The 20,596-nt window shown below is 44.6% G+C and overlaps 1 protein-coding gene across 1 annotated transcript in view; it reads right to left on the bottom strand.

Annotated features, from left to right (window-relative positions):
• The window catches only part of E2F4 (E2F transcription factor 4), a 362,041-nt gene that overhangs the window by 153,440 nt on the left and 188,005 nt on the right, over positions 1–20,596 (bottom strand). The window contains exon 3 of the mRNA XM_086947763.1: positions 5,921–6,082. Within this exon, the coding sequence (XP_086803889.1) occupies positions 5,921–6,082 (162 nt within the window). The remainder of the gene's footprint in view (positions 1–5,920; positions 6,083–20,596) is intronic.

Raw genomic sequence — 20,596 nt, 5'->3', positions numbered from 1 at the left:
CTAGCACTAAGGGCTCGTAATATGGGTCCCCAAGGTGGCACAGTCTTCTTGGATCAGAGTCTGTATTAAGTGAATGTGGAGGTGAGTGTGCGGAGCGAGACCAGGGAGGTGGGTGAGGGCAGGGTGGGAGGGGGGGGGGGGGAAGAAGTACTCCTAAGGGCAAGCGGCAGTGGTGGTGTGCTGATGGTCTTCCCCCAATCCTTCTAGGAATGGGAAACGTGAATGGGTAAAAGAAGGGGCAGATGACTAAAAGGAGGGTTCTTCTTCTAATGCAAGTACCCATTTCTGAAGGAACTTGTGTGTTTATGAAGGGGTGGATAACTTTCTGCCTTCAGCCTAGGACATCCAGGAGGGGAAGCATATGCAGACCCTCTCTCAACCTCAATCTCATGTTGAGAGTTCTTTCATTTCTGACCTCTGTAAGATTTGGCTGAAACTTTCAGCAGCAATTTCAAATGGGGAGATCAGCTTTCCAGTGCCTCTGGGACTAGGAGAGATGGGCAGCTTGGCTCTCTGCACTGAAGGGGTCTCTTTTTTGTAGTGGATTCTGCTGGTTTTGCAAGATCGGATGGTTGGTGTCTCTTCAGACTGTGCTTGGGGCCTCAGTTGGCATGCTTTGCTTCAGACTGGGATGTTTTCGGGAGCGACCTGGCTGGGGGTTGACCCTCTTATATCTGAGGAAGGATAGGGCGCCTCATGTTTGGACTCAGACTTCGAGGCGTAAAGGTCAAAACATCTGGGCTTTTTCATCCTTGCTCATCCCCCAACAGGCCTCCTTCCTCCCTTTCAGTTCCAAAACTGTCCTCCTTTCTGAAGATGTGGCGGTTTTGATAAGCCTTGGTGCTGCATCACTAAATTACTAAAGGGTTTTCTTGTACAAGAATGCCTTAGAAGCAGCGCAGGAGGCCACAATGTGCTTGGAGGACCAGCACATGTTACACACCACATATTGGTGGGACCAGGATCTCGCAGCTGGCGCTGGAGTCAGGAAATGTGTTCTGTGACAAAGTTTCAATGGTCACTCCCTCAAAGTTCATAGAGAAAGATTCTACTGTTCAGCACTTGCATATCTGAACTTGATGGCAGAAGAAAACATTCTGAGGTGGAGTTCTTGTCCTGGTGCACTGTTGGCCAAGGGTGGAGTAACAACAGATTTTGTGACTCGAAAACAAATTTGAAGAAAAACAACTTGTAAACATATGGGCCCAACTCTAGATAGTAAGAATATGTGTACCTACAGCCAATCAAGACACAAACTTTAATTTTTCAAGAATAAGGCTCTCAGTTCATTAACAGTAGAAAGTTGACAGAGAATCATAACTTCCTGTTGACCCAAGACTGGAGATCTATGAAAGTTCCACAGTTGTGCTACTGGAGAGCACAAAGAGCTAAACAGAAAATGCATAAACTTCTGAGAGCAGGGTTCTAACTGTGTGTCTCAATGTTAAAGTACAATATTGATTTATCACGGAATAGAAAGTATTGGGTCAGGTTGAAAACCCATAGAATTGCAGTACAAGTCCTTTCGGAGCAGACAGCAATGGCAATGAAACCGCAGGACAATAAATTAACAGTTCTTGCCCTCAACGACAACGTGGAGTCTGTGGATGAAATAATAGATTGAAAACCATGGAAAATGTCTTCATGCTCACAAGTGCAGACTGTTTGAAAAGAGTGACAATTCCTTTTTTTGAACAATCCACTAACATTGTTACTGTCACAGTCAGCGTACATATTACGCTAAGAGCATGTTGTGAGAAAGTGCCTATATATATTCTGGATCGAAGTAAGGTACAGTGTGTATAGAGTCCACAATCCCCAGAGGTATAAGAGAGGTTAAAGCCAGGTGTGACCTTACTCTCTAAAGTGGTAGCTTGGTCGAGCAGTAAGGCAGTACCAGAGGACAGTGTAAAGCATTTGTTGAACACACTCAGTCGGCAAAAGGTTTCACACACTCAAGGACTGAACTCCAGGCCAATTGTTTTTATATCCAAAGATATAGTTGTTTTATTTTTAGAACCAACAGGTATCAAAATATACTTTTCTCAATATGAGTGATCTCGGATGAATACTTTGCAGAAAGGCAACAAACTTTGCAAACAGCTATAGGGGTTGTAGTAGGCAACACAATTCTAAACACAATTTAACATTGAGTTCAATGGGTTTTTCTACATAAATGCAGTTGATTACTTTATAGATTACTTTTGTAATCCCAGGACTGGATCCTAGATTCAGTCTTGGGGTCTAAGCTGAAAACAGTTTAGTAAAAACGTTTTGGTTATTGCAATGATTTTTAAGGAATAAAAAGGTATTTTCAAAGTTGACAGAAACTTTTCAGTGAAAAACTGGCAGTTATTCTATGGCAGGAAATTCAAGTCACAGGTAAAGTATGTTCTTGTTACTTTTGTAATCCAGTACTAGGCTCCTAGGTCCAGCACTGGGAACTCTATCTAAGACAGGTAAGCAATTACGTTTCAGTAGTTGGTACGATTTTTAAAGAAAAAGTAGACAGAAGAATTTTCAGAGCAAAAGTCAATGGTTTCCTAAGGCAGAAAATTCAGTTATGGGTAAGTCCGGTTAAAATTACTTTTGCAGGTCAGTACTGGGCTCAAAGGTACAGTACTGGCTCCTCTCCTGATTCCAGGGGAGTATTTCAAAATTCGTTACTCGGCTGATTTTATAGGAATATTTTAGAGTTTCAAATCTTCACAGTCAAATCAGTCAATGTTATCCTATGGCAGGAAAGTGAGTTATCGGTTTTCAGGCGAGTACTCGACTGGTGAAGTTAAGGTTCTGGGCATAGACTCAGGGGTCCCCCAGGGTCAGGTAGGTACAGTTGGTACACCCACAGCGGCACAGGTGCAGCCGGGTGCAGAGGTAGTTAGGCCCAATGTTATCCAACGAGAGGCAGGGGTCCTTCGGTTGGTGGCGGCTGGCTAGCAGGCCACGCAGCTGTGGGAGCTGGGCTCCTGATCACTTGCTCAGGGCAAATGGGGAAGTAGGATAGGGTACAGGTTGCACTGCCAGGGGCACTCGGACGGCTGGGTGCAGGGTGCTTTTGAGCCGTCGGGAATCAATGTTATTCCATGACGTTCTTGAAATGGGAACAAAGGCTGAAGGCTCGGGGACGGAGGATCTTCTGGAGCGACCAACACTTCGAGGGGTAAGTTGGGATCTTGGAGGATGGGTAGGCACCAAGGAGTTGGGCACAGGGGGCCGTGGGGTTCAGGGGTGTCTTTTGAGGTCGGGAAATCTTACCCCCTTGCTGGTCGCAGTCGGAGGGGTCCTTTGTCCTGAGGCTGCAGGCGTCGTCGGGGTCGTCGAGGAGGGTCTTTGGGCACTGGACCTCGGGTCCCAGTCGCCGGGGGGACGTCCTCGCGGTCTTGGATCACTCCGGCACGGGCCGGGCTCGGCAGGTGAAGAGTGGGTTGGTCGGGAGCTTCCTGGCTGGCACCAGGGGTATGCTTGTTGAGCAGAGCCTCTGCTTAAGGGAGTCCCAGTCTTTAAGAGGGTCAAGGCAGGCAGGTCCTCCGGGTGTCCCAAGGTTGCTGTCCGCAGGAGTCGCCGGGATTAGGCAGGGGTATGTTCCATGATCGACAGGCCGGTAGGGCTGGGGCCAAGTCAGTTGGTGTCGTCCTGTTGATAGCAGCTGCACGGCGGGTCTTCTTCTTCTTCATCTTCTTTTCTTATCAGGATCTGAGGAAGGAAGGTTCAGGGAGTCCCCAAATACTGAATTTAGGGGTGGTACAGGTAGGGCAAGGCAGGGACCAATAGGTCCCTGTTCTGAGGTGGGTACACCCCCTAGCCTGCTCCTCTGAGGTGATTGGGCAGGGCTTCCCATCTTCAAGATGGCCGGAGCCGGGTCCGTGCTTCACCTTGTCTCCCCCACCTGAGGGGGAAATGGATACTCTTTAGGGTAGCCTGGACATAATATGTAAACATAAAGATCTTAACCAGGTGTGTTGACAAACACGCACTTAAGACCCAAAAGCCTTTGCAACAGAGTCAGTTGTGTCCGGACCGGCTTTAATAATGTGCTTTTATGTACCCCAACCCTCCCTGACCACCTCCGAACTGTGCTCCTTGAGGGGATCTGGTAGGTAAAAAATAACCATATGATCATATCCCACAAGACATGGAAGTATCTTCTCAGGAGGCATTTAATGATTTTAGGGTTAGACTACTCACTCAAAAAAACTTTCCTCCCAGCAGTTTCAAGTTTCTTAAGAATCCCTACTCGCCTGAGCTCTCTGGATTGTGTGTGCAAGAAATCGTTTTTTGGACAGCTTGAAGCCTGCACTAACAGGCTTTGTGGGGATTGAGGGAGAGAAAGGAATAAAGGTTGCCCCAGAGCAGGCCTATATCTCCTAGGCTGCCATCAATGGGTCCAAGACAGCTTTGTTAAAAGGCACCAGTTGTTCAGACACTTATACAGACAGCTGCAGAACTTCTTTCAGTCAGATTTGCTCTCCACCACATGTAACAGGAGTTCTAGAATCTCTACAGCCTTCCAAATCACGGAGTGAAAGGGTGTCACCTAAGGAGGGGAAGCTGTGAAAGGAACTTTATCTCAGTCTCCAAAGACGTGTCCAGGCAACTTGCATTCCTTAATGCTAGTCAGCCATATCTCTGAGAAAGGGAGGTATGATGACTGCCACCTCACTACTGCCAACCATGTCATGTTGCACAATATCCAGCAGGTCTATGGGATCAGAGGGTGACCCAAAGAGGACAAGCATAGTAGTCCAATACTGTAATATGCACACTCAACTTGCTCGTTTCTCATTGGTTACTCCTCTAGTAGGTTGCTGAACCACCTTCTGGAACTATGCACTATCTACAGGGATTTAGGTAGAGGTTGATCACCAGAAGGACCAAGCAGAGCGGGTATTGGAGGCACTGGAGTTGACACTGCTGCTAATGCATTTGTCATCCGATGCCTCAAGAGAGGCAACAGCTTCGGTGCTGGAGGTGGGTTCACCAGTGAAAAAGTCTGCATTGGTACAACCTCGGGCAGCACTGGAGGAGTACTGTGTCAAAGTGCGTCCGAGAAAGACTCACCTGTGTCAGGTCCCAAAGTTTCCAGGTGGGCCCAAAGGTGCTCCAGAGGGGACCAGCCCCCACCCCTCCTAACATATCGAAATCCCTAAACTGAACCAAATTTGCATTACATTTTTGGGGGGAATAAACACTCTCAAACAAAAGAGCGAGCTCCAGATCTGAATAAAAGGGCACAGAATTGTTTTTTTAAGTCAAGGTAGCAGAGTGGTCCCGTTTAAGCACAGTCATCATTTAGGGTGCTGATGTGGAGCCAAGGCCTCACAACGGGTGCGGAAGAGCTATTGAAAGTTTCTAGTTTCAGTCTGGAACCTGGGATATTGAAGAGATGAAAAATCTACTAGTAGAGGCATCTATCAGAATGTGAGGTTGAGTTACTAAGCTTATATTCTGAGATGAGCTGTGACCAATTGCTACAAGTGGCTTGTTTAGGTAGTTGGGCACTTGCAGTACACACAGGAAGCATATATATCACCCTATTTACAGACAGGTTGTTATCAGTGTGAAATGTGGGACATTGGGTTTTGCATTTTCTACCTCAGTGTCACTTTAGGTGGCCTAGGGAAGAACATGTGCTTTTTTTAAGGTGCTGTATGTTGTCAGACACGCTGCATGCTTTAGAGACTAGTGCCGTTCCGCAGCTAGCAGGTGGGTGGGTGGGTGGTAACTGTAGAGTAATAGCAACTGTCTACATAGGTAGTTGTCAGGCAGCAATTATGCTGAAGGGAGACCCCCCCTTACTGAGGAAGTTGTTAGATTCTGGCCAGCAACTGGAGACACAGTTTTGAGGTAATGTTTTGGCTGTGCAGGCACAGACGTGTGTGCTGCCCTTAGTGACTGATTTAACACATATAAAGGATATCTGCTATTCAAAACATCATCTGTGACGTTTTTGATGCTTTGTTGCACCCAGGTCCTCTGTTGGTCCAGTTCTTGTTCTCGTTTTTCCAGGTCTGCAAGCTCAGTCTTGAGGTCAATAAGTTTGTCGGCAATTTCTCGGGTGTTGCAGCCTGGACCTACACCCCTGAAAGAGAAATTACATTTACATCAAAAGCATAGTCTTTATTAAAATGCTCTTCTTGTTTGATGATGCATATGTTGAGCGACAGAGATTGGACACTGGAGTCATGCACCAGGTCACATACACAAAAAAATAAAAATTCAGAAGTTCTTAGGAAGACATATGACTAGGATACGTTTAAAAAAAACTGCTTCTTGGGAATGCATGATATAAATTTGCCGCCAAACATATGAGACAAAGACAATAGTCACAGGAAAATGAGATCCTCTGATAAAATAGGAGCAGATCATTGTACAATTAAATACTTGGGTATACATATCCCTTACGGAAGGGTGTAGTAGGCTATATAGATGGGAAGACATTCTTTCACATTGCAGAAGATTATTTCTAGAACTAATCTTGGTGTGTTGCACTGTGTAAGTAATAGTGTATGCAAGGTATTCAGGTCTCCTCTTGTATCCTACTCCGAAATCATTGAGTAATACTAAAAAGGGGAATAAAGAGAGGAAGTTTTATTTACAAAACATGATTATGTATGGATGGACCTCTCTTGTTGATGCAGTTGACGTTCTGCTGCAATGGGTGTGCGCTGACTCTCTGTGGGTTCATTTTTATCAAACCAAATGTTCTCAGTTTGTAAGCATTTCATCAAATTGCTGCATACACACATATACATATAATGTCTGGTTATGAAAGGTGTGTAACAATTTGCCTCATGATTGTTTACATACGGTTAGTTCTACGTTTATATGGAAGATACAAATGTGTCAATTTAATGTACTGAAAATCTTTGGTTAATGTAATAACAGAGGAGGTGCACATCTTTTCTGTTAATGTTATTTCTTTCTGTTCTCTTGTATAGTTCATGATTTTAGAACATATATATTCCATAGGTGGATATAATTTGGAAATGGGTGTGCCTTCATGCTTAACTAATAGCGAAGCTTGGGATTTGCTCTTGATTTCGGTCTCCGTTTAAAAAGTTTCCTAGCTATTTTTTTGGGCTTCATTCTTATGTGATGATGATGTATGTGCAATTTCTATTCTACACGTCTACCTCTAGTTTCTTCATGCATAAATGATTTGTGGTTAACTGCATGTCCTTCCATATAAGTTGTTGTAACTGAAGCTGTGTTACAGAAGGAAATGTTGAATTAGAAACTTGCACAGGGCTGTTGATTAACTTTAGCAGCAAAAGAGGATGATTTAGAGCATAGCGGGTGGTCAACTAGCCCGCAAGCTCAATGGAAGTTATAGCCTCTGCTCCTCTGGCAGAAGACTGTCTGCCATATTCAGAGATCCCCGCCAGCACAACGGGCATCCCAGTGAATTCAGTGCAACCGCTGCTGCCGTAGCTCCATTAAGACACTGGTCCCTAGACAACAGGTAGAGAGCAACTAATCAACATATGCTAAATAGACACTATGTTCTTTGTCCAACCGGACAGAATTTATTTAGACAATATGCTTATTTATACAATTAGTGAAAAAAAAAATTAACAAGTGGAGCGCAACCTGCGACCCACACAAACGAAACATAAAATTAGAAGAGAGGGGGTTCAGGCAAGGAGGGGGGAGTATGTTTTCTAGTGTATTTTAGACAGGCTTGATTTTTGTATTCGTACCATTGTGCATTACATCCACAGTAGTACTAACACCCATGTGATTTCTGTAAGGTGCTCTTACACTGCTCGTCCTACAGTACCTCTAGTTTAAATTCTCCTGATACAATCAAACAAGATCAACGTTTTTTTAAAAAAATGTGTTGACTGCTTCTTAGAGCCACTCATACCCCTCTTAGATACAAACACATTAAACTCGTAATAAACAAAAGCATGTGTTTGAAGTGCCGTTTTTCTGAATATTATACCTCCGCTTGTTGGAGTTTCATAGCCACGTCTTGAACCCTTGATCATGGAGTTCGTGTACCGCACTGCACACAGTCAGCACCGCAAAACTTCGCATACACTCGAAGACACTCCTAAACGGTGAAAGACTCTCTGTGAGACAGACTAGGAGCCGAGTCAATGTCTGGCGTCGCTCTAAGAGACACACATCAGGAATGTAAATTGTGCAACAAACGTAAACTAAAAATATGAAGAAGGAGCTTCAAGATTAAAAAATGTGAACGTTTTCTCAACACACCTCCTCCAGTCTGCGAAGTGTCTCTTCAGAATGCCTGGGAGCACTGAGCACAGCAGAGCGCGTTAAGTCCAGCCAGTGGGAACGAGAGAAACTGTGCACAATCCACTTTTGAGCTTCCCGCCGCCTGCCTGCAGTCCCCCTCTACCCCACCCCTTCATAACCCATCATAGGACAGGAACCGCCCCCTGTGACGAATTGGGAAAGGGATTGGTTAGAGGGCAGAGATGCCCCCCACCCATTTGGAGACCGGGGGGCCGGGACTGCTGCAATGAAGCAAGTGACCCTCGGTCCCTCGCTCTCCTAAGGGGAAGGCAGCAGAGTAGTAGTGCGCATGTTCGAGCTGGTCGTAAAAATTACCATGCCCAAAACGGAGCATGCACACTATTACTGAGCTCACAAACAACTGATTCTTGTTGTCTGTCAGTTATCACCAAGTGGGCGAGCCTCGGGGTCAGGTGCTGCCAGCTCGGAACAGCTGCGTCGCGTGGCGCGCCGCACCTTGCGTTTATACAACACAAACAATAATCAGATTAGATTGAACGAACGATGAATGGGCCCTGGGGACATGTGGCATTAGTGGCAGGTGAGGCAACGCCCCAGCGCCCAAATGGACTCGCCGCCACTGGGTTGGAGCACAGCCACTTTATTGCATGGCTCCGGCTGCATAAAACAAATGACCACCAAAATACTCTTAATACAGAGTGATAAGTGTATTGGAGGAGATGCCATTCTTCTACCGTTAAGGACTACAAGTAATTAGGTTCATTCACCTTTTTAGTATTAAAAAGGTACCAAATACACAGAATAGGCCAAGCAGCAATTGTTGAAAGTTAGGTCTTCTTCCTAGGCTTTTAAGCCATTCTGCTAGGAATGCAAGGTACAAGGCATGCCTAGTTAGGCCTTTTTACTTTTTCTGCAATAATGGTGCATATCAGGTTGCTACTCTGGATTAAGAGTGATTAGTAAAGTAGGTTTCCTCTGCGAGAGATACAATGTAGGCTGTGGTTGGTTGTTCTGTGCTGGCATGGAATTCCATTTTTAAAATGTTGTAATGGTCTTTACATTTGTACTCCGTTGCTAATGCACTCTAATCTGCTGTATTACTCGACATACAGCTGTGCTTTTATTGTGCCTCTCCTTGTACAATCTATTTTGCCTTTGTATGTTGCATTTTAATTGTTGTGAAAGGGGAGGTGTGTGGAATCTTGCAGAGACTGCATGTGGGAGTATATGTAAAGTATTTGTTGTCACTCATGTCAAAATACTAAATGACATATGCCCGACTCAAAGTGCATAGGTTAAAAGTCACATACTCCCCAGTGGCAGTCTGTCTGAGGATGTTCTATTGGGTGCCAAGCCTCACTGAATGTTTGAGCACAAACAATATATTAATACCCTGATCAGATGTAGCCTAATGGGGATCCAGGAAGATACACAGCTACTTAGGGCCTTATTATAACTACAGCGGTCTACTGGATCAGAGTAGTCGTGGAGGAGGTCCAGCCACCATATTCTGACATTGGCGGTCGGACTGCAACAGAACAACTGCTATTACCAGGGATCCGTGATCCCTGGTGGTCTTGCAGCGGTGTGAGGCTGGTAATACGCTGGTGGTGTGATTGCCATGAAAAGTGTGGTGGTGAGGTAACAGGGCACCCTGGTGCCTCTGCACCAGGGGATGTATACAAGGGGAAAACATGGTGTGCCCCCCTATATGCATGCACCCCCAGTTCCGCAAGGGAATGGACTTAACAGTCCATGCTCCGCAAGAACATGCACTGAAGTTCCCATTGCTGTTCCTCGGTAAGGCTCACATATGAGCCTTACCACGGCACCGCTGTGGGCCAGGTGCATCACAGCATCGCCTGACCAAGATTCAAGTTGGAATCTGGCGGGCGGTCTCATTATGAGTTTGGTGGTCTTGGAGCGGAGTGCTGACGTGACGGCCCAATCCAAGACCGCCAAACTCATAATAAGACCCCTAATCCTTGCACTTCTTGTGATCCACTACATAAAGCTACCTGTTTGTACAGGTCTGCTTCAACAGCATTACTGTTTGAATGTTACACTAAACTCATTGTTTTGTAAGGGAATAGGCTTGCAACCAAACTCTCCAGATTAGCAAAGGTATGTAGAGGAACCATATGCTCACCATTGCTACCTCAAACCTCTGCCATCACACATACAGTCAGTACTTGGCAGTAATTAATGCCATGTTTTTCACATATATTATTCAATGCCTGTTTCTCTCTATTCCAGTGACCTTAACAGGCAGAATCGATCACTGATTAATTTTCCATTTAATTGCCCTGCTCTCTGGTGATGTAATTTTCCAGTTTCCCTAACTGCTGCCAGTCGATGAAGTCTAATCTCACTATTTAAGAGGCAGTACACATGAGTTTCTAATTTTGGATTAAATCACAGAAAGCAACTATATTATTTATTATGTTGATTTGTAGAACACACTAATCACCTGTCGGCGCTTGAGCAGGTGTGAGGTTTTATAGAACGTGACCTCGACCCAAAGGTATCATATCACTTTACATGAGCACCGGTTGTGTTACAGACGGACACTTTCAATTTTTTTAGGAACAGGGAGATGAAATGATTTGCCCAGAATCACAGGATTTTGAGCATCTCTGCAAAGACTCGAACCAGGTTCCTCAGTTTCAGGTCGACTGCTCTAGCCATTAGGCCACATCTTCCCCCTAAATCATCCTTGTGTTTGACTGACTGACACTGCTCTTTGACTCCCGGACCCTTTATGGACGGATGTAAAATCAGTATATTAACTATTAAGCCTCATCCAATATATCAGTCAGTCAGTCAAAACACTTTATTCGATTAATTAAAATCATAAAAGACAATAAAAAACAGGATACATTTGAAAATATTAAAAATACATATTTTTTTACAATTGATATATATACAATTATGACAATCCGCGTGCGTTCTAACAGGTAGTGCAGAACAATTCATCTGGGTGATGGACCAACACGAGTATTATACACAGACACTCCTTTTCTTATTGAGCCTGGAGGCGGCCACCAAGAAACTAGCCACGCTAGAACAATTGTTACTTACCTGTAAACAGGTGGTTCTCCAGTATTGGTGTCTTTCATAGATTCACATGCTTGAATATCCCCCGTCGTCGGAGTGGGAGTCCCACGGTGTATGTGTGTATATATATATATATATATATATATACGCTCCAAGTATCCCAGGAAAATCACTCCAAAAGGAAAGTAGCACACGCAGGGGAGGTTTCCACAGGTTTTTAATGGGAAAACCAACAGCAAAAGACGCGTTTCGCCTTGGGGCTTCGTCAAGTTGTCAGCTGTTGTATATATATATATATATATATATATATATATATATATATATATTTATATGTAACATAAAACCAGAAATATGTAATAGAAAAAAGGCATAACCAGCCTACACATATTTCTACATAGGAATGCATGGAAAAGGAAAAAACCATTTGCAGTCTATCATTGTCATTATGTTGGTCCAAACCACAGCCAATCAGGCGCCAGCAACCCTCTAGAACTTCTCCTCAGAGCTCAGCACCTCAGATTTTCGCAGCACAAGAGTGACCACAGAGTCTATGAGGAGAAAAGAGCCTCTGAGGGGAGGAGGGTGGGTCGCATGTGAATCTATGAAAGACACCAATACTGGAGAACCACCTGTTCACAGGTAAGTAACAATTGTTCTTCTCCAGTATTAGGGTGTCTTTCATAGATTCACATGCTTGAATATAGAATAGAAAGCAGTAATATCTGAAGAAAACTTCCCAGCATGATACACATGCATAGACTTATAAGACCAAATATGTCTATAATCATGCAAGACGTACAGTAACAAGGTAAACCATAATGGAGGAGGGAAGACAGAGGCTCACCTTATTGAAAAAGATAGCGAAGCCTAGCCTGTCCCACTGCAATGTCTGCTTAGTTAATGGCACACAGGCAGTAGTATTTCGTAAACGTGTGCCTGCTTGACCACATGGCTGCTCTGCAGATCTGATGCAGCGGCACACCGGCAAACAGGGCAGATGAAGACGATATCGCCCTTGTAGGATGGGTCCTCACTGAAGACTGTAGAGGCTTGCCTGTCTGTTGATGGCAGAAAGCAATGGCCGAGGAAACCCCACGAGCGATAGTAGGATTGGGAACTGGACGCCCTTAGTGGAAACGTCCATAAGCTATGAAGATGGCAAATGTCAGCAGCTGCATAAATTCATCTAGCTACGGTGCCTTTAGACTCTGCTTGTCCTTGCCGTATATATCCATAGGCAAAAAACAGTCGATCGGATTTGAGAATGACAGAGGTCCTTTGCAAATAGAATTTTAAAACATCTTCTGATGCCAAGGGTAAGTAATGCCCTCTCTGCAGGGGATTGGGGATTAGGAAAAAACTTCTTTAAGATAACTAGTTCATTCAGGTGAAAATCCGAAGGCACCTTAGGCATAAACCTTGGGTTTGCACGTAGCACCACAGAATTGGACGTGAATTGTAAGAAAGGTGAATTGACAGTGAGAGCTTGAACATCACAGACTCTTCAGATTAAGTTAATGCTAGCAAAGAGAAAAAACGTTGCATGTTAGGAAATTGAAATACATCCTGAAAATTGGCTCATGAGCTGCGCTAATACCACATTAAAATGCCATGATGGAGGCGGACGACGTACAGGAGGAAACATTCTGAGTAGTTCCTTAAAGAACTGTTGTATTCTTGAAGAATAAAGAGAGATGGACCCATCCTGACGTTACCTTGAAATGGCTGCCAAAAAGACCTTCAACGTTGTACGAGATAAGCCTGATCTTGCCAGGTGCAAGAAAAAGGTAATATCTTGTCCGGCGTTGCATGAAATGGGTGAACCCCAGCAGATTAACACCAAATGCAGATTTCTTTTTTTTTTTTAAAGACTGTATGTCTTTATTTTAGTAGGTGCTCTCGTGTAAGCCAGTACCTCCTTACAATCCGCCAAGATAGTCAGATGAGCGAATTCAAGGCGCTTCAGGAGCCAAGCTGCTAATTTTAGAGAAGCCGGATCGGATGGCAAATTTGACCATACTGACTGGAGAGATTTGGTATTGGTCGAAACTGTATTGGATCGTACTCTGAGAGGACCAGAAGTTCGGTGAACCAGTATTGGCGAGGCCACCTGTGGGTGATGAGAATCAAACGACACAGCTCTTTCTTCATCTTCCGGAGAACTCTCGGAACAACCGATATCGGAGAAAAAGGCGTAAGCATATAATTGAGACCAGTTTATCGAAAAACGCCTTCCCCTGCGAGTCCTTGTGGGGATGCCAGCTTGCAAAGAAACAGGCATTTGCTGTTCTTTTTTGTCTCAAAGAGGTCTAGATCGGGATGACCCCACAGCTGGAAGATTCGATCCGCCGTTGGCTGTTGCAGTTCCTATTCGTGGTTGGACACCTGTTGACCTGCTGAGGGTGTCCGCCAGCACATTTGCAACTCCCGGCACATGAACAGCCAAGAGTTTGATCCTGTGCCATATTGCCCAAGCCCATATCTCTTGGGCAATCTGAGATAGAAGAACCGACCTCGTTCTTCCCTGTTTGTTTAAGTAATGCATACTTGAAGTATTGTCTGTGCGAACCAATACTATGACCCCTTGAATGATAACACGAAAGGATTTGAGGGCTAAGAAGATGGCACCTAGCTCTAGCAGACTGATGTGCCAAGCCTTTTGTTGAGGGTTCCATTCCCTGCTGACCTTCAGCCCTTGAAGATATGCTCCCCAACTCTTGAGGGATGAGTCTGTGGTGATTGTGTAATTTGGCGCTTTTTGAAGGAAAAAACGCACACCCCTTCTACAAATTTCTTTCTTGGACCCACCAAACAAAAAGGCCTCTTGCATCCAAGGATTGATTTGAATGAGATCTTCGAATGAACTGGAGACCTGCATACAACGTATAAGAACCACCAAGTGGGAGATGCTGGCCAGTCGTTCGTGTGAGACAAACACCTTTGCTAGGTTTGTATTGAATGATGCTCCGAGAAACGTTGATATTGGAGCGAGTACTAGTTGGGACTGGTCATGATTTATTGAAAATCAGGTCTTGAAACAGTGAATGATAAGTCTGGGTGTGCTGGACTGCTTGTAAATAAGAGCGAGCCCTTATTATACAGTTGTCTCAGTAATGATAAATTTTAATGCCTTGCAGACGTAGATAGGCTGCCACTGGTGCCAGCATCTACGTAAAGACACGTGAAAAGGACCTAAATCCAAGAGGTAGGACTTTAATTGAATAAGTTCTGTACCTACTGTAAAGCATAGCCACTTCCTGTGCTTAAGAAGGATTGGCACATGAAAATAGACACCCTGGAGGTTGAGAGTAGTTATAAAGTCGTTCTGGCATAAGAACTCTAGGACTGTCTTGAGGGACCACATTTGTAAAGTTTGCGCAAAGATCAAAATCATGCGCTACTTCCCTCATTTGCTTGTTGATCAGGAACTGAGAGTAAACCCCAACGCTGTTGGAGATTCGGAACCACTCTGACGGTCCCCGATTGTATCCATATAGACACTTGCGCAAACGACACCCGTAGAAGAGAAGGTGGAGGTCCCTTTGGAGGAGTAGAAAGAGGGAAATTTGACTAATTGGAATAAAAGTGAGATATTAGACCTCTGACGTTTTTGGAGGGAATCAAGGTGTGTTCCAGGTAATCCATTGTTTCTAGAAGAGTTGCCTCGGCTGTACGATGATTGTCTATGTAGGACCTGTTGGTACTGTGCCTATATGACTGCGTTTGATTTGCGTAACGCAGTTGGTTCTGATTGCAGGAGCCAATACTGGATGGAACTCCCTTGAAATAAAGGACGTGGAGCTACGTTCTCGGCACCACAAAAAGGCTACGATTCTATATCCCAAAGGTGCGGGCAGTATCTGTGTCCTTTAAGATGGTCTGCTGTGCCTCATCAACATGCTGGCCAGAAGGGATCCTCAATCAATAGAACAAGTAAAGTATTGAAGTCTGAAACTCCCTGTGAAAGACGTAGCATTGAAGCAAAATTGTCTTTGCCAGACTGCCCCTACAGCGAGCTGTGGAAAAACCTGTATACGCAATGTCCGCTTCACAGTGTATCATTTCTGATGCACTTCTCTCTCTCTCTCTCTCCCTCCTGCAGGATCTTCAAAGCGTGAGGCTTGGAGGATTCTGGAATAAGTTCTACTGGCGCCAACATGTCAGAGCACATCTGGCGGCATACCTGCCCAACTGGCTTGCAAGATAATCGCTGTGCCGCCTGAGTAATGACTGAGTCAGGGTAGGCTGAATAGTGGGGAGCTTTACATTTCTTGTCAATGCGTGGAAAACAAACCGCCGGCACAGAGTTTGGCCTCTGTATGAGTCTAACACCTTCTTGCTAAATACAGTCTATGATAGGAACTGAACGAACTTGTTTCTGTAGTTACCCCAGGACGAGGGGAAAAAGGGAAAACGATTCGTCGCTCTCTTCATAAGGAGGGGAAACCTCCAATATTCACCGGAGGTGAATGCAATAAAACTCCAGTTGTAAGAGAAGACGTAATCCCGCCATGGTACAGGCCGTGGCAGCTTTGCTGTCAGAAATACATATTTCTGATCTGAAGAAAAAACATGCTCATACGGCTATGTGCTGTCCAAGAAGAAGAATGGCAGAAGTAAAAAGCCATCACGCCATCATGTGGATGTAGCAGAAAGCTGCAGTCGACGAGATAAATCGTCTACCGAAAAACATTGTGCATAAAAGCCAACAGTGTGTGAAACCAACTGTCAGCGGACTCAACCGTCGACGAATCCAACAGTTGACAGGGTCATCCGTCAACGAAGCAAACTGGCGTCGAAGCTGAATGTTGACGAAGCTCACAGTCTACAGAGCTCACCGTCTACAGAGCTCACCGTCTACAGAGCTCACCGTCGACGAGCTCACCGTCGACGAGCTCACCGTCGACGAGCCTACCGTCGACGAGCCTACCGTCGACGAGGCCACCGTTGACGAGGCCACCATCGACGGGCCTACCGTCGACGGGCCTACCGTCGACGAGGCCAACTGTCGAAGAAATTTACCATCGACAAGAACTCCCAGTGGTCTACGAGCCTGAGATGTCCCTTTTCACAGTAGTTTGATGTAATTATTCTTTGATAGATGGGTTGTTTGTTAAATTTCCAAGCTTCTGCATGAAATAGATGAATTTGGTGAATATACACATTTTAAGCAACTTTTAGCAGGGAGTATCTGAGAGTACTCAACCACTTTGTTTCAAATAGTTAGATTCAGACATTCAAGTTCTCATTATTACGTGCATTATAGAGGCATTGGTGACTGATAGTTCGGAATTCAAAATCTGGTACAATATTGATTTTACTTGCAATAAGATTGTAGACAGACTTTTGACCAAAACTCATGGCTGACATTATCAGGGAAGCAACAGCTAAGGACCGCCTGATAAGGTTGTTCAGACGCCAGTTGGCAACAGACGTTTTCCACTACTTAGATATCTAAAAAAAACAATCCAATAAGGGAGTGCTCTACATGAGAAAGACGTTAGATTAGTTCAGAAACATTTACCAACAACTTTACAAAGCTTTTCATGTGTGCATAACACTTGATAACTGCACAATATGACTGAAGTACAGAGCACTTTGCATGCCTGGAGTAAAATGTCGTAATTTTAAGCACTTATCTCCTGGGTGGGATTAATTGCCACCATTAAAACCATACCTTGTTTTTTTTATTTTTACATAACCTAACCTAACCATGTTCATTCCATTAAAGAAAGGCATGCTTTGCCAACATCAGAAAGACTGTTATACCTTTATCTGGGAAGGGGAAAACCTACCGAGTATTTGACAGTAGACACCCCAATGTGTTCTTTAGAAGTCTTACTTTAAGATAAGTAGAACAAACAAGGTGGCATAAAACCAATTAGGTGAGGCCTAAGAATCATCAACCTTAAATGCTATCATCATTCAACACAGCTAATGTACATGCTAGCATGGGTCTGACCCTTCATTTAAAAATCTTGGTATTTTCTTTAGAAAGCACAATGGGAGGTACCTGGCTTCCAAAGAGACAGAAATGTAACAAATATTGATCCACAATTTCAGAAAAGACTTCACAAATACAGAATAACTTGGGTCTAAAGCAAGATTTTATGACATACCACTTACAGTAAAGACCCTTTACAGAAATAAAGACTTTTCGACCAATACATAAAGGAGAGAGTTTGTTAAATGGATGGAAGAGGCATGCATTAAAAAGGGACACATTTTGCAAATGGTTGTTTTAACAAAATACACCATATTGTGTATTTTTTAGTTGTTTTTATAGGTATTTTTATACAACAAAGTCAACAGACAGACAGTTATTCAGCAATACATGGCTAGCTTCCCCACCAATACAATGCAAGACAATGAGTTTTAATGGTAAACAGAAGGGAGGCATGTAGTCTAGAGAATAAGGTGCAGTCAGGTTGACTGTAGCACTTAAGCAGTACGCACTTATCAGAGTCATTTCAAGCAATACACCACCTGGGTGTTAATTATTCAGGTCTGTTAGGGGATGGTCCACTTGTGACTTAGCAATCGCAGGAGGTTGCAATAAAGAAATGCCCTCAGTGGTTCCAAAATATTCCACAGGCATGACTTGATAAGTTGCAGCTCTACATATTGTTAAGCGCAATCATAAAAAAGAGCAGTGTATGCTAGCTAATCTACAGTCTTGGGTGAAAGGTCCCTCATCCAACAACAGACAAGGCGTTTTTTTGCCATTAGGAGTAATATGCCAGTTCACCTTCTAGTTGACTGTGAGAGGTGTTTAGTGAATCCTAATACTGCAAGTAACAGAATACGCTCCACAGGGATTTCAACTATCTCCTCAATGGTGCATAGGACCTTCCCCCGAGTATGTCTGACAGGTGGGCATTCCCATGCCAGGAGGAAGAAACCTGCAGGGTCACATTAGCATCTAATACATTTCACAGTTTTCTGTGGATCTAGTCTATGTACATAGTGTGAGGAGCTACTCAGTCTATGAAGGAATTTGGAATGGAGCAGTTTTTGTGATAGAGATTAATTTAATCTGACCGCAGCAATATTTTCATATATCCAGGTTGTTATCAAAGCTCATATCAAGACATCATTTGTCTAGGACACCATTCCACCAATTTAAGCAAGATTTTAGTGAGTCAGAAACCCTATGAGCTACATATTTCCAAATACCTGACTGAATTTAGCATGTATTTCTCAAGAGAAGTGCCACAATGAAAATTGCATCATTTGCAAGGCATATGCGGATTAAGAGACTATATGCTCAGTTTCCCGACATGTAAAAATGAGGCCAAGACAGGTGAAAATTCCAGGAAGAGTCGGGCAAACAATTTACAGAGAAACCATGAGATTACAAGATATAAAGAAAAACTAATTTCGTTCATCAAGTGCAAAGAAAAGAAACACTCTGCAAGAGTTCATTATGGTAGAACTACACAACAGGTCGGATGCATTCCATGGATAGGCCCTGCACTAATTTTTGTTGGTAAGAATCTGGAGTCTCCATTAAGCACAGTTTATGGTCATCTCCCAAAGTTACACAAAATTCTGACATTTTGTCAGGAATAAATCTAAGAATTTATAGAAACCAGTGCTTACTTTGTGAACAAAAAGACTGGCAATGCCAGAAGCTATGCAATTAAATGTCAGCACACGGAATACCTAGGCAAGTCGTTTTTACTCCACTACCAGACACTCCCTGCCCCTTGCCATCTTTCTTTCTCTGTCTTTCCGATCTGTGTGTTTTTTCCTCTCTTGTACTCGTTGTAGGAGAGTAGGGTCTGCAATACTATGGTCACTCCCGATTTTTGCTTTTTGCTTCACTGGTTTACGACTTCCCTGGCTGTGGGCCTGCTAATCAGACCCACAGCCTAGCTGTGCTCTCTCTAAAATTGACAACCATGTACCTTAGGTGCATACCCGATTGGATACTGTGTCACCTTATCAGTCCCTGTACAGTGTACCTTAGGTACCCAGGGCATATAGGTGCACCCAGGGCCTACCAGGGGCTGCAGCATGTATTATGCCACCCCTGGCTGGCCATCCAAATCTGACACAACTGGCTGATCAATCAGCTGGGGCAAGGTGGTGTAATCACCCCTTGCTTTAGATATAGTATCCCTATATCTAACCCTAAAATGGACACATATCCTCCTCTCAGTCACTCCTATGGCAGGCCTTATCAATCCTGAAGGCAGAGTGCTTGGAATTATGTGAGATGGTGCTCTAGCATGAGCTGAGCCTGTCTGCAGCTTTTGGAACCAAGTCCTTTTGCTGTTTCCATGATAACGCTATACCATATACTCTTAAGTGCATTATAATCCTCGCGGTTATTGCTAACTTTGGTATATCATCATCAAAACATGTCGGGTAAGGTGTCATACGAATTGGAATACTACCCCCTCGCCAATTCTGGCGACGGGGTAGCATTCCACCCTTTTAGAGGGACACGACATGTATGTAACTGTGAACACTAGTTAAAGTTAACTCGAGCCTCAGCATCACAAAATGGATGCTGCCACCACAGACACAAGTCTGACCTCCTGCTGCTGCTGGGAGTCCTTCCAGCGAAGGAGGCTTGGACAAAGGGTTTCCTGCCTTGGGAGGTGCTAGCACCACCCGAGACAGGATTTTGTGTATTAGGTAGGACAGGGCTGAAAGGAATGAGACATGCCTGGGGCACACAAGGTGTCCCTGTGCATACTCCGGTCTAAACCAGTTCCTGGGGCACTCCAGCCCCAGAGCTGGCGCAAGACCTGACAAAGGATAGGGGGTGTAACCACCCCCCTTCCTGGTCCCACCCAGAGGAGGGACCTAGTCGTAGTACAGCCCCCTTTAGCCGGATAAAGGTAGGAGCTGGTCCCATTCCAAATTAGATTATCCTGAACAACTTTACAAGAAGAAACTCTGGACTTCGACGTTCTGCTCCACAGAAGACTGAAGAAATCTCCCTTGTGGGCAAGGAGTGTCCACCCTGCCCAAGCAGGCACCATCAGTGTCCAGCGGCTTCACTTTGTCGTCTTCCTTCCCGGATCCAGACTTCAGAGCCCGACGAGACTCGGATTCCCAGACCTCTCCGACCTCTACCTACATCTGCAGCCCAGCTGAGATCCGTGGGTGCGACGAGACACGTGGGACCGGCCATCTTGAAAGAAGCAGCACTTCGCTCCAACACGACTTCAGAGGTATCCTCGTCCAAGTGCTTTGGCGACTGAGAAGCCCCGACCCCGAGCAGCTCCTGCACCGAAGACTAGCCCTCCAGCATCCACGAGATCTGCGTGGGGCCCTTCTGCCTGTTTGCTACTCAACG

Source organism: Lissotriton vulgaris, chromosome 12 (genome assembly GCF_964263255.1).
Source record: "Lissotriton vulgaris chromosome 12, aLisVul1.2, whole genome shotgun sequence".
Lineage (NCBI taxonomy): Eukaryota > Metazoa > Chordata > Amphibia > Caudata > Salamandridae > Lissotriton > Lissotriton vulgaris.
This window is presented reverse-complemented; position numbering and strand designations above follow the sequence as displayed.